The sequence below is a fragment of the Sturnus vulgaris genome, chromosome 3 (assembly GCF_052056855.1).
Source record: "Sturnus vulgaris isolate bStuVul1 chromosome 3, bStuVul1.hap1, whole genome shotgun sequence".
NCBI classification, from domain to species: domain Eukaryota; kingdom Metazoa; phylum Chordata; class Aves; order Passeriformes; family Sturnidae; genus Sturnus; species Sturnus vulgaris.
Window position 1 is genome coordinate 28492045 of NC_142245.1, and position 24620 is coordinate 28516664.

Genomic DNA, 24620 nt, shown 5'->3' on the forward strand with positions numbered 1-24620 from the left:
ACACTCATGTTCAGCGTCTCTGCCTGAAAGAACCCCACAACACAACTTGGTTAGTGAGTGAAGAGCTTTAGGATATGTGTTTGAGAGGAGCAATGAGTAGTAATAAAGAAGCCTTAGGGCAGCTGAAGGAAGGCTGGAGTGTCTGCTAGGAGAGGATAGTCTGCTTTCACTGCTCAGCTGTGTACTCACTGAGAAGCTGAAGTGCCTCAAGAGTAAAGGAGGATCTCGGAACAACTGAAGGGTCTGTGGGGAAAAGCCTCTGTCAGAGCTCTGGGAGCTGGAAGCAGGTACCTGCAGGCAAGGTATACTCAACAGGCCTTGTACTGGGATTGCTGATGGTGGTTCTGTGTTCCTGTGGTGCCTGCCACAAAGCCCTGCAGCCTTGCAGAACATGGCTGGCTCAGTGCTTGCCTTGGAGACAGCAATTGTGTGACTTCAGAAACAGCTGCATTGTTGCTGACCCTCCTCAGCCCCCTCTAGCCCATACTGGGGATACCACAGGAACAATGGTCAGCATTGCTATACAGATGGATAGGCTTGGCATTAGGGGATGTAAGATCCAAGCATGATACCTTGCAAAATGAGGCAGACAAAGCTGCTTTCAACTACACAAAACACTCCTTTCTGCTCTTACCCATTATGTTTGTTCCTCTTTAAGGCGATGGGGAAGGAAAAATCATGCATGTTTACCTGAATGGTTTTCTTAATCATGTAATGCTTCAGGAGGTGTCTGGTGTTATACAAAGGGGAGTAATCGAATCTCTCTTGGCATCTGTCCTTCAGCTGTGTTTCTGAGGCACTAAGCTCCAGCTCTTCCCAGAGCTGGTCTTGCAGTGTCACTGTGCTCCTTTTGGCTGCTCAGCAGTTGGAGATACTGCAGTCCTGCCCAAAGCTTGTGCTGGCAGCATTTTTGAGGTTTTGAAACCAGTCTTATGCAGACATGAACTCTGATTTTGGAGCCCTTAGCAAAATAATAATTTGGTCATAGCCAAATAATGACAAGCTAATGTCTGAGCTGCTCCTATCTGTGCTGCACCCAAAAAAAAGGAATCCTTCCCCTTATTTAAATAGTGCAGCAAAGCAGATGTCTCTAAGTGCTTCAAGGAGCTTCAAGTTTGACTCAGCCATGCCTGTATTGCCAACATACAGCTTTCCAGAAGGTTAGAAGGAAAGTTAAAAATATATTTAATACATAATTCTGCAGCAACAGCAGACAAATTTTATGATTTAGGCTGTTCCTTCTGTTGGTATCCTTGCAAAAGCTTAGGCTGGTTACTAGGCAACTGGCATTAAAAAAAAAAGTACATTTCTCTTTGTATTGCAGGCAGGAACCTTGGGAGCAGCAGAGGCCTCGGATGGCCTTAAATAGCATTGCTGGGGAATGAAAGTTAAAGTATTGAACATTCATTGGTTAAAGATCCTGTTACAAAGGTCAGCTATCTTGGGGATATTCAATAGTTTGATTTCCTTTGGTGCAAAGGAAAGATTAGAAGGGAGTTTGCCTGTGTGCTCTAGATAGTACAAAAAATGGAAATTTCCTAAGATGCCTGACTGTTGAGCAGAATACCTAGGTGGGCTATATAATTGCCTTCAGGCTTAACTCTCTTTTCTTGACAGAAAGTGTGAAGTGAGGTGTTTGTCACATTAGCAAGTACAAATGTGTGCTTACAGATCTTAGAATGTAAGAGGTGCTTTTAAGGAGTATTTGAAGCTGCTTAACTGCAGTGCTCTAATTTGATAAACACAAGGTGAAAGAAAAGGGAGAGAATCAGTTTCTGTGTTAAGAGAAGTAAATGTCTTAGGGTTCATGCTGAGATTCACAGAAATCTCTAAATTCAGTGGAAAGGTAACAGCAAAACTACTGATTCCAGAGTTCTCAATTGCTTGTGCGTTTTGTCATCTTTCTATGTCAGTTCAAGGTCGTTTGTATCTAAATGACTGTGAATCCCAAGACACAGGGAATAATAATTCTTGCTTTAGGATGAAGGATTTCCTCCACTTCCCCACAATCCCTTTGAAGAAGTGCAGTTTTTAGACAGGATGATGCAAGAAATATAGCAGCACTAGTTGTGGAAATTCATTTGTGTACTAAACTGCCAGGTAATTTGGGAGTGAGGCTGTCTACCAACCCACCATCTTGAGGAACATTTTCCCTTCTGACTGAAAAGTAGCAAAGAAGCAAAAAACTAGGGAGTTTTTTGGAACCTGTGCCAGAGAAGAGCAACTGTTCATGGCATGTCAAAGTCTATCAGGCATGATTTACTGTCTGGAAATTATTCTTCCTTTTACTTATATCTGTGTTTTCTTTAACTTCTAAATATGAAATAATTCTCTAACTTCCTTCTTTGGTTGCTTTGGTGTATGGTGAGAGAGCAAAGGAGGGGAAAGAATAGAAATTGTGTTGGAGTAGGAAGGCCAGCATTTGGGCAGGATCTATGGATTTACCATAACTGATGGCAAATCCTCTCAAGCCATTTGGAAAAGGAAGAAAGAAAATCAGATATAGGATGTTCTTGGTTCTCTTCTGCTCTTGTGCAAGCATCTTTGAGGAGTGTGCTGCCATGCTTTGTTCTTGAATTAGTCAGTGAGGAAGTGGGAATTGTGTTCTGTGGCTGGATAGTTGTTTTTCTTTACATTTTACTCCCTTATAGGGTTCAAAACCATGACTGCCTTAATTATGTAGGGGAAGGTGTCCTCTCCATCCTTTTCCTTCCCCAATAGCTTCCTTGCTCTAGATGAGAGGCCAAATGAGACCTAGTTTCTGAAGTCCTTGGGAACTGGTTCTAGTGCAGTCATTACAATCCAGCAATTAGCAAGTTAAATAGAAACAGCATAAATCCTGGCTTGAATTATTATGTGAGCCCCTCTGAAGATCAGAATCATAAGTGGGAAGCATGTACTCACTTGGAATTAAATTTCTGCTCTTCTCAAAACATGCCTCACCAATAAATCAAATTATTATTGCCATGCAGTGAATCTCACAAACAATGCACTTGGCTGCCTGGTCCACCCACACTAAGTGAAAGAATGTGTACATTTTAATTACCAGATTATTTCAATGTTGCACAAACACTGTTTCATATTAAATATTTTTACAAACCAATGATATCTGTATTCAATAATGAGTGCTTGATATTTTTTCCCTGGCTATTAATGTCTGTAATTAGTATCTTTAAGAAACCTTGATATTACATGTCATGCCAGTCTCCCCTAAGTAAGGTCACTGTGGGAGTGGGATAATATTTCTCCTGTCATTCCTTGACTAATATTTTCATCATCTGTATAAAATAGCTGCTGAGTAAATTTTTCAAGGTGAAATTATATAATATCTCTTGAATTTTTAAAATGCAGCTGGGGAGAAAGGCTTCATGTCACCCTGTTTCTTAAAACCACTTCAAACCACTTCTGCTCCATATGTTTAGTTGCAAATTTTATAAACATCTTTAAAATGGCATAACTTTGTAAATGTTTTAGGAGCAGTGCAGAAACAGTGCCTCTTGCTCTGTAAATCCATGTTCAGAAGCTTTTGAGTGCAGATGTGATAAAGTGACTGGACACCTGAGGTGTTTGGGTGTAGGCACAAGGTGGGACCCTGTCCTGTGCAGCATTCAGTGGTCACTGCTTTGCAGTGGCCTTTTGAACAGGCTTGGGACAGGACAGACATGGAAAGGGCTCTGTGCTTTGAGGGTACTGGGGGCAGTGGCATTGGCTTGTCCTGCAGGCAGGGAGGGAGCAGAGTTCAAGAGGAACTGGCAAGGAATGGGTTGTGTCACTTCTCTTCTGGTGTAGGTCCTACAGCTGTAGCTCAGATTAGGACAGACCTGTCATTGCTTTGCTTTGTGCTAGTGCTGGTTGTGCTGACCCACAGGAGAGCTGCTGTCAGCTCCCAGGTGCCTCCTGCTTTTCCTGCTCTTGCAGTGCTGGTGGGGAGCTGAGAAATGGCCACTGGGTTGAGCTTGTGTCTGTTTTTGCAAGTGTTGGCTCTGGACAATGTATGGCCTTTTACATACCTGGCCTTTGCAGTTCACTTTTGCACGGTGAGGTGACAAGGGTTGGTGGGGTTCAGCTGCACATATACTGCCTGTCACAGTGCATGTTGTCCTGCTGTCACGTTTGTTTGTTTTCTGGAAACACCTGTGGGGCTGGAATATAGGTAGAAGAAAATGATATCCAGCCTAGGTCCCTTATGGAGTTATACTTGGATTTCCAACACATCTATCATGCTGCTGGGAATACCAAGTGCATTTGTGAGAGAGAGGAATAAAATGCCACTAAAACCTGAGACACCACTTGTTCTGAACAAATAGGTGTCAGGGAAGTTCATTCTGAGGGTGCTAGTCACCTCGTGGCAACAGAGCACAGCAGTGTGTTTGTTCCTCTACCTCAGGGTTAAATTACTCTTCTTCATTTCTGAGAGGGATGGAGTAATGGTTCAAGCTCTAGGACAAAGTTTATTGATTTCCATCCTTGGTCTGAGACAAGCTTCCTTCTGGCTTTAGGCAAATTGTGCATTTTGAATTTTAAATTTGCAAATGTTTCCTCACTTTTACTGATCATGCCTGATGCTCTACATAAGTGGGAGCAGCCTGAAGAATACAGGGCGTGCTGCTGCTGTTGTTCAGACCACAAGGCAGGTACCCAAGCTTTTCAAGCAGGAGGACTTGCTCCCTGCTGCATTGGTTATGAAATCACTGTTTTCCTTAAAGTGGGCATGGCTGGTGTACATCGGGTTTTCCATTTTTCCAGGTTCCCTTCCAAGCAAATTCCTAATCAAGCTTTTGAATTCAGTAGCAAGAAGTGGACCTTCAGTTCTGTGGAGGAAGGAGCTGGCAGGCACAGCCCACTTAGATGTGGTATGAGGAGGGGAAAGTGCTGATGGACAGTGGTAATGTGAAGCTGTGGTGTTGCTGCAGGGGATTACAGCAGTCACCAGACCCTGTGTGGGTCAGAGTTCTGGTGGGGAGAGCCCCTGGGGGCAGGAGGAGATGCCCAGGACCTGATGGGAGTAGCAGATCGTTCGACTTTGTGAGCTTCTGTCGCTGCTCTTCTGTAATACAGAAAAGCCATGACTATTTAACGTGCTTCTGAGCAGGAGCATTGTGTCTTGGGACTGTGTGGAAGACTTTGGGAAGAAACAGGCATGCAAGGAGAAATTCCAAGGGAATAAAACTTCCCCTTGAGCTTAAGCATGAGAAAATTTGAGTGAATGAGGGTCAGTAGTGAGGAAGGTTTAAACATAAGACAAACTGTGGTTCAGGTGGAATGGGCTGGGAAACTCTGGTAGGGTAACTCCTATCACCTTCTTACTGTCTGACGTAGCCTTCCCATCACTTCCCCAGACCAGAGCTTTCTTCATTCCCTTTTAAAGTGTCTGAAGTGTGGCAGCCATGAATGTGTGCTATAAACTGCAGTGTTTGCAGAGCACATCTGATCAAATGGGCTACACAAGTGCTAATCTTAAAAAACATCCTCATTAATGGTAACCTAACACCAGAAGGACAGCAAGAGTTTTATTGGCTTTCTTTCCAACACATGCTTGGACCACCCACTGAGCAGTGTGTTGATCCTCATCCACCCTGTGTATGGTGGGGTCCCAGTTGCTTGCTTGTATGTTCTGGAACTGGAGAAGACACAAAACAACCTACTGAGCAGACTGATTTAGCTGAACAAACCTCTCTGAGTGAAGGGGGCCTAAAAAGTAAATGTATTGGAGGATAAGCTCTTTATGATCTCTTCTGGCTTACTGGAAGATGATAATATGCAAGGAAAACTACAGCAGAATTCTTGTGTATTGGGAGGGCAGGGCTAAAATAAGCAGTGCATTGATAGCTAAGATAACTGTTTCTTTTGAAGTGCACAGCCAGGGCTGCCTCTTTGGTGTGTTTCCTCTGAGCGTGGGAAGAGCGTGTGTGTGCGTGTGTACACACATGTCTGCATGTGGAGGTGGGAATAAAGTTGCTGACTTGTTGCTGACATGGGATTCTTTTCTCCATAGCACATTTTTGTACATGTCACTGCAATATCTTGCATGGACTCTCAACAGCATTGTCTAATCAGCCTTTTTTACTTCCTCCTCCTTCTCTCTCCCACTCCTCCAGTCGGCATATGCTGTGTCAGTGCTCAGAGAGTGTGCTAAACTGCGACCTACAGATCCCACCGTTCCTCTTCTGGCTGCCAAGGTCTGCATTGGGTCGCTGCACTGGGTAAGCAAGCTGATGCAATTCTTATTATGTAATGGATTAGGTGCTGCAGTAACAATGCCACAGTGTAGTTGCAGTAGGGAGAATGGGAATCCCTGCTAAAAATCGTACACATATGCGTGTCTTATAAAAAATGAAAACCCCTGCAAGAAATTTTGCAATGAGTCATTAAAATGTATTTTGCTGGCACATTGAAGAAAGGAGGAGGGGGAAGAACTGTAACAGCCATTCTGAGGACTGCTGCTTCAACTGAGTATCACGTTGAATCAGCCACTCTTGTAGCCTCTGGAAGACACAAGTTAATAGATGTAAATGGACTGTTAGAAAGTTCAGGTCTGCTGGACAACTCGGTCTTTTGTTCTTGAGGTTGCTGTGTCAGTGTTTTGTGTTCTGGATATGTTAATGTATGCCCCAGAAGCAAAGTGGGAGTGGAAGTTGGTGCCCATGAAATTCTGATTATCCAAAGGAGCAGAAACATCTGTCACTCTTTCTTTACTTGGTTTAATTAACTGAACGGCAGCCTGCTGTTCTCACCTGTCCTCACCACGAGGTGTCCCTGCAGTCAGTGAAGGATTACAGTTGCTAAATAGAAGTAAAACACAGATGTAAGAAAACATGAAAGAAAATACCAGAAGAATCTGCACAGATCACTGTGAAAAGCTGTAGAAGCCAATTTGCTGTTGTTTTATTCCCTTACCCTGCCTCCTCACCTTCTACATCCCTGTCTGATGAAAGCTGTAGTTCAGCTAAACTTGAGTTGTATTCATTTACACCACCACCACCAGGGAGGATGTCTGGTTATGTATGTTTTTGAATGAACTATACTGTTCAAACTATAATGGTTAAGCTTATATGTGAGTCAGCAAAACCGGGCAGCATCTTTTTCTAGGAACAATCTTCAAAAGTCTGAGGACCTTGAGGGAATCCTTGCTGAACTGTCCAACCTACTTCTACTCTACATTTGGAGCAATTTAACTCTCTTGTACCCACAGCTCAGTCTCTAAATTTTGAAGGCTGAAAGTCATTCAGTGATATACAAGAAGATTCACAGTGAATGTTATTTTTTAAAATAGAGCAAATAAGGTTTTTTTGGATTATTTGAGATGTTAAAACATTGTGAAAGTGAGGCATTACAGCTATGTTGAATGTTGTTCTTAGTATGTCTGATGAAGTTTTCAAAGCACAGCTAGCATATAAAAATACCTTGTTACTTTGCAAAGACAGACTGTAATTCAATTCCGGCTTGGGCAATGCAGGATGTCCAAACTTGTCATACATGATACATCTGATAAAACAACTGGCTAGCCCTAAAAAGTAGGAAAGGCAAGGGAAGAAGGGAAAAATGAGCTTGTTTTGATTATTTCAAAATAAGAGGTTTTTTTTCTTCAATGTACTGCTTTTTTATTGTGCGAAATGCTTTTCAGTGTTCAGTCAGGCCCTGGCTCAGAACTGGGGGGTATTATGAAATAAAATCATGATTTCACAAGAGGGTAATTTTACTGCAGTTATCTAGAGCCCAGCCTTATGAACTGAAACCAAATTTAAAATATTCCCTCTCCCCTTCCTTTCTGTCAGTGGCCTATGCTTTGCCCTCACAGCAAACTTGATGATGGTATAGAAGAGTTTTAATTAAGAGGAGTCCAAGGGAAATCAGATCATCTTTTAAAAGAACTGAAATGATAGGTTCCCACATCTCTTAGTCAAAGGGGTGCTTCTGATATTACTGGCAGATTCCTGTGCCTAATAAAGACCTTCCTGCTTAGCAGAGCTGTTTTTCTAAATGTCATCCTTACAGTAATTATTTGCATTTAAATTACATGGCAATCAAATCAGAATTGAATAATTTAAACTGGAAGTGAACAGGCTGATCAATGCCAGTATAAATAGAAAGGAGGATAGACATGGGACAGGAACAGTCTAATGGACAAATATTAGCAGTTACAAATACTCAAATACATCTTCCTTTTCAGAACATATAAAATATGATTAATTTTTCAATTAGGAAATATATCCATGTACTTGATTGCTGGCTAGGCAGGAAAAGGGTGAAATCAGATCACCATTTATCCAAATGAAACAGCTAATTTTTATCCTGCATCTGTCTTCTGTGTGGTGCAGTATTGTAGCCAGTTTGTTTATAGCCCACGGGCAAGCAGTACTTCAGTCTTCTTTCAGTTACTAGCAATAAAAAAAGCCCCACCAAAACACAACATTTATGCAGATGGATAATTACAGAATGTCATGAGAAGCATGAAACAGAACAGTTTCTTTCATGATTAATCTAGTGATCACTTAACTCATTTTGGCTTTGTACATGGTGTCTCAGCACTCTCTAAGAGCAGGGAAAACACAAAGTTAATTGAAATGTACTACAGTGATTTACAACATTGAAGATGTTCCAATGGCATCTATAAAATAATCTCTCAGTGCAGAACAAATCAAAGTGAAAACGTGGATGCATTCATACAGTGCCATGCAAATCAATACATAACAGAGCCTGATGCAGAACTAAGGCTCCCCCAGCTTCTGTTGTGGCAGTATGACCAGATCATTAACTGATGTAAGTTGGCAGTACTCCACTGGCATGTTACAGGGGTACCATGCTGGCTTACATCAGGAGATGATCGGCCACATCAACCTCTAGCTTTTGGGATTGGGCCTGCAGTAAACAACTGAGTGGTATAAGCAGTGGTTTGGCTACCTTTTTCAGAGTTAGAGGTTTTCAAAAACAAAAATAAAAAACATCCAGTGTAAACAATAAATCATTAGTTCATTCATTCTAAAGCTTAAGCCAGTAGACTTGGAGGACCAGAAAAGCTTCAAAACTAACGCACATATGTAAATCATATTTGTACGGTCAGGATGCAGTCAGACCTGTACAGCAAAGCTGGAACTTTTATATTGTATCTAAACCATTACACAGGTGTTTTAAATGTTTTTGTAGTAGGCTCAGAATTGCTTTTGAGGTAACATGCTGCTGCCCAGCTTGCTGGGGTTTCAGCACAACAGTTTGCTGAACTTGGATGTGGATGATTCTGTCAAGCGAACACAAAGCCCATTTGTGTTTAGCCAGCTGTCTTTTAGCTTTCCAGAATGCACTGTGAAGTCTTTGACTATTGTAGGTCAGAGTATTGTTTTAAATTTCCATAGAAGAGCTGAGGTAGCTTGCACTGGAATATGTTCATACTGGAGTTGCTTTGCCTTGCTCCACTACAAATTCAGAACTCTGCTCACTGAAAGGCTTGCTGCAATTTCCTCTTTCACTCAGCCTTCCCTGGCATGGTCTCAACTGAATGCTCACTTGCCTATTTTGGCAGTGACTTTGAGTTGCAGTATGAGTTGTTGTTTCTAATATTTTAATAGTAGAGTACTGTTAATTTCACTACTAATCTAGGTTCTCCAGGATCCTGTTATGGCAGGTGTTGTGAAAATAGTAAAAATAGAACTTCTTCCTACAGGCAAGCATTAAATACTGAATTTCTCCATTTTAGGAGCCTTTTTGGAGGTGTTTAGGGTTATCCTCATGCTTTCTTTTGCCTTTTACTCCATGGATTTCAGTGGAGGCATGTTGAAAATATTGTAAATACACTTAGAACAAAATGAACTGTAGTCCTAGGATAGGCTTGAATCTTTCAGATTCTGACAAAAAGCAGGAAGACATGAGGTATATTCTTATCCTTTTCGTTGCTCCACTGTTGATACAATAACAATAGTGGTGGTGTGCTAAACTTGTGTAGCATCAAATGATGCCAGTATTATCATCTGAGCTTTTCAAAGGACTTTGTCCCATGGCAAAAGCTGCAGCACAGAATGGGGCTGTACCTCCGACATTTCTCTCATTTCTTTGATTTAATATGCACAGCAAAGTGCTCTGCTGTAGCACTTTGCTGGGAAGGCAGAGATCATGCCATCAGTCAGGGAAAGGGAGAAGAAGTGGTGTTGGGCTAGGGCAGACTGTGCATGGAATCATCAAAACTAAGTAAGACATACCATGAGGTCAGGATGTCACGGTGTGTGTCAGGGGGGTTGGCAGGATGCAGATTTAGAGCTGCATACTTCTGAGATAGCAGCTTACCATTCATTACTTTCACAGACCACTTAATCAGAGAGTACTTCTCTCCCCTTCTGTCTGTTGTTGACCCTGCCACTATAGATAATAAATGCTGTGCATGTGCTTGCATCCAGTCACTTAGGAGCCCTGGAGTCCCTGGAAATGCTTAGGTTGTAGTGCAATATGAATAATATTAAAAGATGAAATCTGGTCCCTTTTCTGGAGTTACAGTGCCTGCTGACAGACGTCCGAGAGGATCAGCATTACCAGAGTGAGAGGCTGCTGAGAAAGCAGGGAAGGACAAGGAGCTACTAAGTATTTCTTCTGTCTTTCAAAAGACATTCTTGATTAAATCACCACTGCAGTTCTCAGGCAATCCCATGGGTTTTAGACATTAAAAATTACCAAGAATTTTGTCTTCTATGCATTGCCTTTGTGAACAAGCCACTCTAGCTACAGTGGAGGAAGGGCCTGAATATTCCTCAGTGCTGGGTTTACATAAACTAAATTGGTGGGCTTAACAATGGTGACACAGAGAAAATGCTGACTAGACCAGCAATAGAAAGCACAGAATTTTTTTTCTGACATACATAACATGATTGGCTTTGTGTGCTGTAAACAGCATTGTGGGACACTAAACTGTGGGACAAAACCTTTTCATTAGATTATGCCGTATACACCACTTTCTTCCTATGCATTTTTCCTCTTATCATTCTCATTGCACAATATTTATATTCTCCTCTTTGAATTAGTCTCTATAGCTACAAGCCAGTGTAATGAAAATGGTAAGGAGAGGTTGATTCAACTAGTTAACATCATGTGAAATTTTGGCTAGGATTATTCTGTGCAACATCACGTGTAATTAATCTGTAGGATTTTGATCTCTTAAGTGCTTGGGTATTGTTCAGTGTCACTGGTATCCAAATTCACCTGCTTCATTAACCTTGTCTGCTGTCCTAAGTCCAGTGTCATTTAAAGTATTTCCTGCCTATTCCTTGGTGTGCTCCTCTTTTTTGGCACAATAAAGTGCTGTTTTCATCCTGCAGTACATCATTGATTTGTTTGTCCTTAGTTACTCTAAATGTGTGCTGGTGAGAAGTGCAATTCCTACTTAGTCCTGCAAGCTGTTGATACAGTGAGGTAGGGCTTGAGCTTTTCTAAAAACAATCTGGGTGGCAGTTGGACACCAGCTGGGTGGCATTAGGCCAGGGGACAGCACCTGCTGTTCTCTGCTCCCTTGTCAGTATGCCTCTGGGCTTGGCTTGAGCACACACCAAAACCTGTGGCCAAATAACAGTGGTGGCTGGAGCAGCCACTCTGTAACAGGGGAAACATCCCTCAGGATAGCACAGCTAGCAACTGTTCTTTTTCTATCAAATATGAAGGAGGAAGTGAAAGGGGGAAAGAAACCCCAACCATCCCTAGAGTATTACCATCTCATAGGTGTCAGGTCAGTTTGGCAGCCTGTCTCTCTGCAGGTGCCAGGTGTTTGCTTTCTGGTGTGGTAGAGGGCTTGCTTAGCTAGTGGCTCCAGGTGCCTCCTGACACTTCATATTGCTGGAGTTCAAAATACAGAAATTTCTTCTTAGGTGGTTTCTCCATGCTTTCTTTCTTTCATGCAGGTCTTGGAGGCAGGGAACTTCTTCCTGCAGCCTGGAATGCTGCCCTTCTCTCCACCAGCTTTTCAGTGCAAAGTAAGGGCCAGATTGGAGGGATGGCTTTGAGACTTTGTTTTTTGTTGCTTCTTAAAGAATAACATGGTAGGCCTTCCCTCCTCCCGTTCTTATCTCCACAATACAGATTGGAGGCACCCCGTATCCTTAAGGACCCCCACAGACACAGCTTTACTGGCAGATCCCAGCTCAGGGACTACTGGTCCCTCACTCGGGTGTATGGAGAGAGAGCTTTTATCCACACTGCAGTCTGGTAGGCCTTTCAGTGTAGCTGGATACCCCAAGTATGTCCTGAGGGGGTTATTCCTGTTTGAGGTAGTACTTTCCAGATTCACAGTTGACTAGGCCATCTGCAGGACTGATCCACGGGAGACTTGAAACCTCACAGTGGGTGATGTGAGTGAAAGGCTTGGCTTTTCACACTTGTCCAGAATGACTGAAGAGTAGGAGAATGGGAGAAGAGGGGGCAGATGGCTGCCACAGCAGGGCTGGCAGAGGAAGTGTCTGAGTGCTGTAAGAAAGAGAAAAGTAAATGTTCTCATAAACACAACCAGCTGTGCTGGAGTTTGTGAGGCCGCTTATTTTCAAAGCAGACTTCTGCTAACCCAAGTTTGCATTCATAAGAATCTTTGTGGCTGGTCAAAGTGCCATTAGTGCTTAGTATGAATAAATGTTTACAAGAATGTGCTAGAAGTGCTGTTTCAGCCACTCTGAAAAGTTATGGTTTTAATTATTCATTCATTAGATTAATCTGATACTGACAGGTGGCCCTGGGTAACTGGCAGGCAGGAAGGCTGAATGGTGCACTGCTGATTAATGCAGTATAGGTATTTCCAGTCAGAGACTGGAATTACCATCAGGTGACCATTCAGAGAAACAGTGGAGCAAAATCTCTCCAATTTTACATCTCTTCATTTCAGCTACTAACTTTTCATTTAATCTTTTTTCCATACACTCTACCCACCCCTACTCATGTTCACTAGTCATTAGAATTCCTTGTATAGCTCTTTTCTTCATCTGGTGGAGACTTCTTGGATGAAAGTGTGTGTTGGGAGAAGAGGAGAAACAATGAAGAAAGGGAATGGGAATATAGCTGTTTATGGTGGCAGAGAGGTGCATAATGAATTTTCAGGCTGCAGAGGTTTTGTGTCTTACATAAAAGTTTCTGAGAGATGAAGAATTCATTTCTAGTTGTATAGGGGGTTTTTTTGTTGTTCATTCGTGGGTTCTGGTTTTTGGGGTTTTTTTCAATGTGGCAAGTCATGGGCCACTTCTTCCATTGTCCTAAGCTCTGGTCCAGAACACATTTCACTATGTGGCAAAGAAGTTGGTAGGAACCACTGACAGTTTAAGAAATCTCCTGAAACAAATCTCACTCTTCCTGATATGATGAGAGTTTAGGGGTGTTATCTGAACATCACTGAAGTAGGTGGGACTATTTCCAGTGGGTTTGGTAGGCTTTGGATTATACCCTCAAGGACAGGCCTTGCAGTTCAGCTGGCAAGTCCAAGTATTCCACAGGAGGTGTTCCTGTGTCAGTTAGTGGCTTCCACAACCGCAGCTGGCAGGGCATTGAGCAACACTAATGCTTTCATAGTGTTTTCAGAAAAGAGTTTGATGATAACATATGTGTTGGTAATTGGACTGACTGATCTGAAGTTTGGGAATTTGGGGACATCTGGTTCAAATTCTGTGCCTCAGGGAGTTGTAGCAGTGAGGAAGAAATCCAAGCAGTGGAGATTTGCTTCTTCACTTGCACTTTTCAGCCTTTCTTCAGGCTTACATTAAAAGTTAAATTTTTTCTTATGTTTGATATCATCTAATAAATCCCAGGTTGTTTGTTTATGAAGTCATTTCTTAATGTTGTCACCTGAATGATTTCAAGTGATGTGACTAGGAGGCTCATTGACAGGATGCTACATCAAGTCGATTCTGTTCATAGGTAGTGTGTTAGCAGATCACTGCAGAAGGCAAATTTCTTGTCTGATGGTGCATTTTAATTCCAGATTATTATGGGTGAGTTATTTTAGATATTAAGGGGCCAGGAGGTGCTGAAGTCTGACAAAGCTGAGTGTTAAGAGGGCACACGTCCATAGTACTTGTCTAAACTAGCTGGATTTCAAACAAAAAAAGTACTTTATAAAAATTAAGCAACCTCATCTCATAAAGTCAGTTGTGATGTAATAGAAGTTTCCAGAAAGCAGATTTGTCAGATAGTGTAATGGTGTCTGCTTCTTGATTAGGAATGACTCTGATTATGGGTAACAGGATCTGCATACTGTTGTGTACAGAAATGAGATCTTCCTGTAGGCTCTATCTTTCAGGCATTACTTAAAATTTTTGCCAACCTACACCTTTCAAGATATATACAGTGTACAGGTCTTAGTCTTTTCTACTTAAAACCAGGTGAGGGATGTTTTTGAGAGTTTAAAGTTAGAAATGAGAAACACTCCATTCTGTAATAAAATATTTAGTTTTTTGTTTAAAACTACCATTAACTCAGGTTTTACAGATGCTAATAGGTATGTGTTGAAAGGAAGGTTGTGAGGAGCAGTCTATGATGTAGTAGAAGAGACCAGCTTACATATTTCATCATTTTGGAGGCTAATCCTGAGAGATTGTGTCTGTTCTCTCCTCCAGTTACTATCTATAATATAAAATGCATTTTCAAGGAAATTGTCTTTGCAAAAGATGCAGAAAGTGGCTAGTGCAGCAAGAGCTGCCAAGAAACCTGTTAGACCTTTCAGTGCCCTACTAGGATAGCATATAAGTAGTCCAGCTGATCCAGCATTTGCATTTAAGCCTGCATGATTGAAGAGTGCCTGAAGAGAGCTATAAAATAAGATAGTGTCCTTGATTAATCTTAAACGTCTGGAAAGAGTTTGGGGTGCAAAACCCAAACTTTTCTCAAAATTGCGCATGTACAACAAGGTCTGCTAAACTGACCTTCTACATTCTCCTTTTTTATGAGTGTTCACTTGAAAGCCCTTGTTTGAATGGCTTTCAGATCACTTACAGGTAAGCTTAATGGTAAATTTTATTGGAGCAGAGAGGAAATGCCTGAAATCTCAACCTACCTCTTTTGCAGCTGGAAGAAGGAGAACACTTTGCTAAAATGGTGATAGACCTGGGAGAGGATGCTGGAGAGTCCCTAGCAAAGGGTTACCTGGCACTGGGCCTGACATACAGCCTTCAAGCTACTGATGGTGAGTTACTTGTTTGTCAAGTGTGTTATATGGAGAGCATTTGTTCAAAGTCTTCAGTGCAAGCAGTGGGAATTTATTAGAAAATCTGCTCTCAGTGCTGACTAGACATGAAAAACAATCAGCTCACAAGATAAATGGGCACTGTTCACTTGCTCAGAGAACTGTCTTCTGTGGTAATAGAAGTGACGTTTTTAGGTAAAAGAAGAAATGCAGGTCATTACTTAAAGGGTAATAACCTGAGTGTAGCTGACAATACTTGGTGTGCTATAGTTGAATATTTGTAATAGATTTTTTTTCACTTAATTTACACAACAAAAAGTCAAACTTTCCATCTATTATCATGTTTTTGTCACCCACTCATAAATCATAAAGAAATAGAATCCAAGAACTGGAATCAGAAATGCCTTAATTCACTTCCTGGTGTGATACTGATTCCCCACAGAGATTCAACCTCTCTGTGATGTTGTTTCTTTTACTTAGAAGTAAACAAGATAAAAATACCTACCTCACTGGTACATGTGGATGTTGACTACAAACAGAGCACTGCATGTAAGAAGAATTTTGTTTTAATGCTGCTTATTTGGATCTTGAATGAGTGGACAAGGGGCTCCTGCAGATCTGGTGCTTTGTAGTCAGAAGGGCTTGAGGTGTTCGGGAGAGTTCTTGCTCTGACCTTCATCAAGCTCACAGGTGGGAACAGACTTCATTTATTCTGAGACTCCTAACAAAGGTAGAAGACTTCTAATACCTTCCCACACACCTTCTTTGAATAATGGGTGAGCTGGTGTGTTTCCTAATCATTTTGGCAGTCCTGCCTTCATGCAAGCAATGGCTTTTCTGTCGGATAGATTCTATAGAAACACACCAACTTCTGCCAGCAAAGAAGCCTGAATCAAAGCTAAAATTACTCTTATGTTATCATGGAATATGCAGACCTTGCAACTTGCACCAAAATTTTGCAAGGCATGTGTATGAGAAAGTGTTCTAGTGCTTCTCTGTAGCACAAGTTGGTGTAGTTTTTCAGCCAGACATATCTGATCAGCTGTTCTGAGAGCTGCTTTTCATCATGGAGGCTAACAGGTACTGCAGCTCTCTCCAGTTCTCCATTTCTCTGCCTCAGAGTTCTCCCTAGAAACTTCATGTCAAAAAGTATGTCCTTTGTAGCCTGAACTTCGTCTTTTATATATATTTTAAGTCCACTAGAAGTAGAGTTCTGCTTAACAGCCTAGTTTTTAAGGCATTTTGCCTAGACATTGTTTAAACTGTTCTAAAGGTATACAAGATCCCAGAGACTATTTTCAGAGATAGGTTTTCTATGTTAGCCCCTTACAATCTCTTTGTAAATTTAAGTATGAAAAGAAGGTAGTTTCTAAAGAATGGAGTTGAAGAGGCATGTGCTGTACTCTGGCTCTAAAAATATTTTGGTGCAGCAAAATGTGAGTTGGAATCTCTTTTTCTGGAAATCTGAGTTTTCGAGATATTAGTTCAATATTGTGTTCTTATTAATGCAAAACAAACAGTCTTCACAACAACTGCCTTGGATTATTTTTAGATTAGCCTCTGATTCGTGTTTTGAAACAGTGGAATATATCTGCCTTCTCATCATATCTCTAGCCTTTAAGGCAAAAGGACGAGTTATTTGAGGGAAATAGAGTATATTTCAATCTTGCAGATTATGTTTTAATCAAATGGATTAAGTCCTTCAAAAGCATACGTATGATGGTCATGAATATGGAACTGTGTTTTACTGGAAAATGTCAACTTTGCACTAGCAAGACATTTTTCATTAGCATTGTTAAAAAATAGTGTATGACAGTGAGGAAGCAAAGCTAGAACATGCTGAAAGACAGCAGTTCTGTGATGTAATCCTGCCTCATGTTGTCAATCTTGTTTATCATTGTATTTATACCAGTTCTTACTGACATATGCAGACAAGTCAAACATCTATGTGTGTGTATATGTGAGATTCCTGTAACTTTCTAGTTGCGATGACTTTCAGTCAATCAGTATTTTCAATGGTAGCTGAGTGTTTCAGAGACATTTGACCAATGGCTTTCTAAAGCTTACAGCCCTCCATCCAAGTTAGGCTTTCTTATTTAATATAACCTTTTAGTAATTATTTCTCTTCCTGTGTGACAAAGGCGTTGTATGAAAGCATTTTCTTTGTGATTTGCAAAAAGCTCCTGTAGGAAGTAGGACTTCCTGAAACTTATGCTGGATAGCTTCCTTATTCTTAATATTTAATTGCATGTTTCTTGAAATAAGTCTCATTGAAGTAGCTGAAAGGTGTGTTCTTAGAGGAAGTCACTGACACTTTTGCCTCAGAAGCTCAAGCCTCCTGTTCATAGTTTATGTCCATTTTCTGCAGATCAGTTTACAATGGGTCCATGTCAACAGCAAACCATTCTTCCTCCTCTCATAGTTCCAGTTTTGACATAAGCTGTATTGTCAACTTTTCCTCCCTTAGGTCTGGTGAAGAATTCACTGAAGACAGGGAAAGGTGAGATTAATTTAACAAAGGCTAAAGAGGAAAAACTAGGTTGAAAATGTATTGTGAAATACAAGTGCTCTTCTTACCTCACATCACCACCTCACAAATTGTGAAATCTTTGTAGATTTAACAGTTTCTCGTTCTTTTTTCAGAGATGAGTGTGCTGTATCTCTGTTTTCATTTAGAATTTTGGTAGAAGGCCATGGATCAGGGACTGAATTAGAAACTCATTCTATCAGTCCTTGTGGATTTTACAGTGTACTGACAGCACTGGTTAATGTTAAGCCCTCCACAAATTTGTTCACTAAGAAGTGAATAAATTATTAGTCAACAAACTTTGCTTTTGGAAAGAACAGTGCATGCAATCCTTAATTATAATTCTGGGTGCTAAAACTGTACGTTGTGCCATATTAGCTGTTTTAATACAAGGGAATAGTTTCTGAAACGCAGTAATATTTGCAAAAGGGATACATGCATGTCAGTGTTTCTGTTTGGATCAGAAATGTACTTATGAAGTCCATTTATCTGTCATCCCCACTTCTTACATTGTGATTCACATAAAGGAACAGTTTTGCACATTACAAACTGAATTCTTTCCCACGAAACAAATGTATTACATAAATAGACCTGACTGTGCTTCAGCTGCTAATGGGTGCTCAATCCACAGGACAATATTAGAACTAGATTCCTGTCCCCATGTTTATAGTGTTGATTCTGATCTTAGGCACTGTGTTTCATTCCATGCATTCACTATTCCTGCTGTGCTCTAACTACTTTTACTGAGACAAAATTTGTCCTCCTTTGTTGTCAAATGTGATTCCAGAGCTTTGTATTTAGGTACCAAAATATTGCTGAAGAACCTCTTGAATTTTAGTAAGGCTGTAGCTCCTTTGAAAACCTAGACTGCTTCAGAAAATAAATCTTGGGTTGCTCAAGTGGCATTTGAAAAAGTACTGTGTCTTAGTGGTTTCAGAAACCCCCCTGTGCCACTCTCCCATTGGTCAGACTGCTTTTGCATCTTACTTAAATGTAAGAAATATTTTGTTTTAGTTGATGGAACTGCAGCAGCCACGTTTGCAGGAAGTTGGGTAGGGACTGAAGAATTCTTTGGTGCCATCAACCTGGGAGAATGGAGCACAAATTTTAAAAGTTTAATCAGACCCACCAGGTTCTGTTTCCTTAGTGCAAACTTTTCTTTGTCTGAAATGAGAGCTTTTCAGTGATACAAGTGGGTTGCCAATTTCTTTGAACAATTCAGGGGTAGGGCATCAGCGACATCTTTTGGGCATCTTACATTGTGGATGCCAGAGCTGCGTACAGCATTCCAGGTGGGGGTCTCATGATAGCAGAGCAGATCACCTCCCTTGACCTGATGGCCAAGCTGCTTTTTATGCATCTCTCCCCAAATCCCTTTTCATTGTTGGGATTTTTTTTTCCTGTAATTTATCTCCTTTAGCTGTAAAGGCCCTGTAAATAGCATAGTTAACCTGCAGCATCAGTACCCATTGTTGTCAAGCACAAGTTTCAATGTGTTCATCCCAGTCAGACACAAAGCTAGAGATGGACAACCAGATTTCCAACTTTGTGGTAGCTAAAGATGCAGTCTGTATTGTGGGAGGTGGGAGTCACATGCTGTTTCCCAGTAATGCAGAGGCAAGGCTGACTAGTTGTAATCACTTCATTTCCACAATGTATTTTGTGTTGTTTCTGAATAACAAGCTGAACATTAGTCAAGTGTCTTCACAGGTGGAAGCTAGAAGTTCTAGCTTTTCCATTTGGTATTTAATTTGGGGGACAAATGGTAACATTTCTTCCAGTCATTCTTACTGTGTGACATCTTCAGAACTGCTCTGTAACTTAAATAAAGAATCGTAGTTTCCATGAGAAACAGAATGTCAGGTTTTTTTCTGTACGGATGTTTATAGGTATGATCAGTTCCTTTCCAATGTCTCCTCAAGCATTTTTGTTTACCTCAATCTTGGTTCTTCAAAATTTTTTCCAAATTTTCTTCCTTTTTTACCTTTATCCAGTATTTTGCAGCCTGATTTAAGGCTGCTGAGAGTGATGTGTTTTTAATAGATGCTGCATTTTACATCAAAATCCATGTCTTTAAATTTATTATTTAAAATACAAATTTTTGGATCAGTTTTTAATACAAAGAGTAGGTTTTGTGGCCTAAGCAGGTTCTGATCTTTATGATTAGGAAATCCTGAAGATTGTTGTTGCTCCAAAATGAACCTGGTGTTTTGAAGAACTGTTGGAAGATGTAGGAATAAAAAAGGTCTGATCACTATGGCTACTGCAGCAAGTAATTGACTTAAAAATTTCACTCACTGACACATTGCAGAATCCAAAGCGACTGGTTACCTTTGCAGGTCTTGCAGAAGAACACATCTCTTTCTTCTTAATAGCTTTTGAGAATACTTGAATTTCACTGGGATTCTTGCATTATTATATACTACTTAGTAACTTCATATTTTGGAGCATACACCGACTTGATGTATCAAACTAGTGATGTTTGCTGATGGATTAACTACTCATCACTTCCTTATGCTGTTGATCAATAGCTCTCAATTCAGGACAGGCAGAACAAGAAACAACTGCTATGCAAAATCTGAAAACCTGTGAACCAGAAGAAGACAGCCAATGCATTTCTAAAAACCATCACTAGGTTTCCAGATATTTTGGATCTGAGGAAGCCATATTCCTTTAAGTTCTTCCTCTGTTCCTGTTGATCTTGATGATATGTTATGATACCCATGTATAGCAAGAGCTTGACTCTTCCTTTTCTGGTTTTAGGTAGGAATTAATTTATACATTGATTTGTACTGGGCAGGATCCATTAATCAATTAGAGGCATGGAAGAAGGGCATTAGTGGCTAATGCCACATCTGAAGTAACCTAAAAGTCTGTTGTGTTCTCAAAGATGGTGGTGTTTTGTCACAGAGCTGAAGGTTTGGCTGCTGGTGTTCCCTGTTCAACCTGCAGCACCCTCCTACATGAAGATGGTGGTGGGGGTGGTCTGAGTCAGAATGTGCTGCAGGTTACTGCTTTTAGCATTTGCAGCAGCCTGGTTGAGGGCCTGTTACCTTCTTGGCATCTAGTTAGTGTTTGGCCCCTTCTCCCAGCCCTCTTCAGTGGCATATGTAAATAAAAAATGCTTCAGTACTTCAAACAAAGGACTTAAAATAATCTCTAATAAAAATGAATTTGAGAATTCATGTCAAAATGAGCACACACACAAACACACAGATTTACACACTGTTTACACTCCCAGTTTGAAATACTCTATACATTTATTTATTTAATCTGAAACATGGAATTAACTCTTAAATGGCATTGTATCTTGTCCTACAGCTACTCTAAAGAGCACTCAGGATGAATTAAACAAGAAAGCACTTCAGTCTTTGGAGAGGTGAGTAGGAATTTTACAGGTACTTGCATTGTGTATTTTTTGCATGAATTCAGAAAAGTTTTTCTTTTATGCTTCTTTTTCTTCTGCGTAAAGCTTCCTTGCTGGAAAGTTTGAAAACAGTTCATTAGATTTCAGCAGTAGTATGTCAAAACCATTTTTGTGATGGCTAAATGCAGTGATTATTTGATTGAATATCCAAGGTAAGAGTACTGTTCTGCCACCTTACAGAAAAAAACCTTAGCCCCAAATTAGCAGCAATGAGATCTACAGTGCTGAGAGATGCAGCTTCCTCACATGATGCCAGCTGGCAAACGTGGAAAGCTAATTTTGTCTCAATTCCTGTGTGAAGCAGGCTTAAAATCCTATTTCCGTCATGGTGGGAAAGTACCTTCACCACCGGGGTGTAGGCAGCTATGGGGTGACCTGGCACCAGTGCATCTAGGGGAGAGGACAATCGCTGTCCCAATGAGTGTTTGCTGAGCTGTTGTTGGAAGAGGAGGCTCCAGAGCTAGCAGTACAAAGCAGGCACCACTCACCTCTCCTTCATCCCTGTATTTTTGGGGAAAACTGATAACAATGGCTCCATCCTGGAAGCAACTGCAAATTACACTCTTGTGCAACTACACTTGAGACCTCAAGTACAACTGTGTAATTTAAAGCCCTTTTTTGTCCATTCTGCGGGGTAGAGAGGTAAGGTGTGAGCTTCCTTACCCTGTTATCATTAGATTATACCACCCAAAATACACTGGGTGGTGTTTAGGCAGTTATTTACATTTATACAATTACATTCACAGTTTACAACCTGCTATAAATGTAGATGCCTACAGACTACAGATAGCGACTAAATGGAAGCTTATGTGGTCTAAGTCTTGGGCTGAAGTATTTAGTTCTGAGTTTGTTGTGATCATAATTACATAATTGAAGAAAATTTGAGATCTCTGGTATCCTGAAGTACAGGTTTAGCAATTTGAGCAATGTTAAAGGATCTTAGCTGTTTTGATGATGCTGACCAAGAAGGAGCCAAACACGTTTGTCTTACTGATTTTATAGTGAGTGCAAGAACTGAAACCACAGATAGAATTCTGGATATTTACCTTATGGAGATCTGAGAGAGAAAACTTTTAAAAGCCATTTATTCATTCACTGTTTGGATCAGGAGTGTACTTTTAAGTCACACTGGTTTGTGGAATCCAGTGTCACACATCAACTGCTGAACTGGCTGACCAATTTTAAGGAACTGTGATGCTGCACTGGTTTTAAAGTTTCTGGTTTTTTACCCTTTGACCATTCCCATTGGCTGTGACTTGTTTTCATGGTCTCTTAACTCTGCCTAGGAGGCAGACAATCTTCTAGACAAACATGAGTTACTCAAACTTCAGCCAACAGGAATGTGACAGGAATGTGAGGTGATTACTAGTGTTTTTCTAAATGCCTATGTTTGATTTCTGTCCTTTTTTTACCTTCCTCGTGTTTTACCTCTTTTTGAAGAACATATATGATCTGTCAGGCTGTGGTTTGGCCTATAGTCATCTTATTAAGGGGCCTTTTCAATTAGAAGATTGCACGAACTGTTTTAATCCCTTCTGAGGAAAATGAGCAGGAAAGTAACGATCCTTTGTTTCTTTACAAAAGCACCATTAATCTCATCTGCTATACTCTTGTGAACTTTCCCCTGTTATTTATTGCTGGAGAAGCTGCTGAAGGTTTCACAAGAGACACTTCATAAAGAGGTGGCTCACCCTGTCTAACACCTGAGGGCAAAGCTGGGTTCTGTATTGTGGAGTTTTGTTGTTTGTTGCAATTTTTGGGGGGCTTAGAGTTTGTTTTTTTTTTGTTGTTGTGGTTTTTTTATTTTTTTGTCTGGTGGGGTTGTGGCTATTTGGGTTTGGGAGTTCTTTTGTGTTTTTTGAAGTGGAAGGAGAAATTAGTGACTTGTCTGTGCTAATTGCACCTTGGTGCCTTTGGCATTGTTTCAGAACGCTTGTGTGCCACCTTGACTTACACAGTTACAGGACATATTCAGTCCACACTAAATTAATTTGTTCTAGAGCCATTAGTTATAAAAATCAGCTTCAAAATCTTCTTGCTCACAGGCCAAGCTGGCATTTGAAAAGTGGCTGCCATTAAAATGGTGTGTGGTTTGTTTCCTAAAGTAATTCTTTTATTGTTACTTATTTATTAATAGCAAATCAATAGTTTTGGCATGGATTTTAACCACCAGTGTTGTCAGCCTGTCGTTTCTCCCTCATAAGGACATTAATTGTGCTCACTTTGAGCCTGGCAATGCAGGTGCAGGTTTCCCTGGTGTCCTGGAACAAAGCCCAGAAAGAGGTCAGGAGTGTTAATTGGCTATGAGGGACCTTCCTCTTCCCCATTTCTCCCATGTGAAATGACTTCCCTGTGCTGAAGAGCTGTGAGTGAGCTCTGTGAGTCACCAGGGGAGAATCCACTGGTTCTTGGAATGGGCTGCCAGGTGGCATGAGCTGCTGCCCCACTCTTCCTCCTAGGCTAGGTTCCCCAAGACACTGTCCCATCATTGCCTTGGTTAATGGCTTCTGCACAGGCTAGCAAATTCAGACTGCAGTCTCATGCCTAGCATAGTCTGAGAGGGGATAGTTCTGCCCGGGTTGTCCATCCCTGTTCCCTGCCTTGTACAAGACTTTAAGAGCCTGCACATCTGGTTCTGGAGACACTGCAGCTTTCTCTAGCCAAGGCTTCACTTCAGTGTAGTGCCCACTGCCTGCTGTGGACTGGAAGGTAGTACCTATGAATCCAAGCTTGAGAAGTAAGGGCCTTGGTTTTGGTCCAGGAGCAGCTTCTGTCATCAAATCATTCCTCCCTCAGCATCTTCCCTTTCCAAATTAGGAGTCTGCTGTCAAAAATTAAACTAGAAGCTGCAGGGTGGAGAATGTTTTGTGTGTTTGAGCACCAGCTTGTGTCACAGGCTTCTGATCTTTCAGTCCTCTACATGCTCATAGTGGCTACTTTTTCAGTGCTAACCTAACCCTCTCTTAATGTTTCAAAGTGGCAGTATAGGAACAAGTTAGACAACTATGTTCATCACCTGAATTACTTAAAATAATGATTTGATGGGTTTGTTATGAACTCATAGGTACTTTTTCCATATTAGTTATCCAAGGTCCATAATATTAAGTGGCATTTAATAAAGGAGCGTGTAAGTTGTATAACATCCTGGCAGCTGTGTTTCTCATACTTTTTCCTGGGATTCTGGCTTAGACAGGCCAGCAGTGTTCTGCTTTTTGTCTAGTTCCAGTGTGCTCCCCTGTTACTGGGCTAGTTTTCTGTGGGGGAAGACTGGGTTTTGTTCTGTGCTTAGGTGACTCATGGTGAAGGAGTTGTGTAAAGTGCAATCTAACAGTCACTTTTCTTTTTGTGTTGTGTGGTCGTCCTTGAAGAGCACGTGACCTGGCCCCTGAAGATCACCAGATCATCCTCTACCTGTCACTGCAGCTGGCTCTTGTCAGGCAGGTATGTGAAATATTTGGAGATCACTGAGTCATGGGAGGGTGGAAGGGCAGTCCAGTTGAACAAGACGCAGGCTTGCTAAACAGGGTCCCTTCCTT

General features: G+C 41.1%; 1 protein-coding gene across 10 annotated transcripts in view; it reads left to right on the plus strand.

The window, feature by feature from the left end:
- TTC7A (tetratricopeptide repeat domain 7A) overlaps positions 1-24620 on the plus strand; it is a 210488-nt gene that overhangs the window by 92508 nt on the left and 93360 nt on the right. For all 10 annotated transcript variants that reach the window (XM_088162812.1, XM_088162811.1, XM_088162813.1 and 7 more), the window contains 4 exons: positions 6099-6203; positions 15013-15130; positions 20979-21036; positions 24453-24525. In XM_088162812.1, the coding sequence (XP_088018938.1) occupies positions 6099-6203; positions 15013-15130; positions 20979-21036; positions 24453-24525 (354 nt within the window). The remainder of the gene's footprint in view (positions 1-6098; positions 6204-15012; positions 15131-20978; positions 21037-24452; positions 24526-24620) is intronic.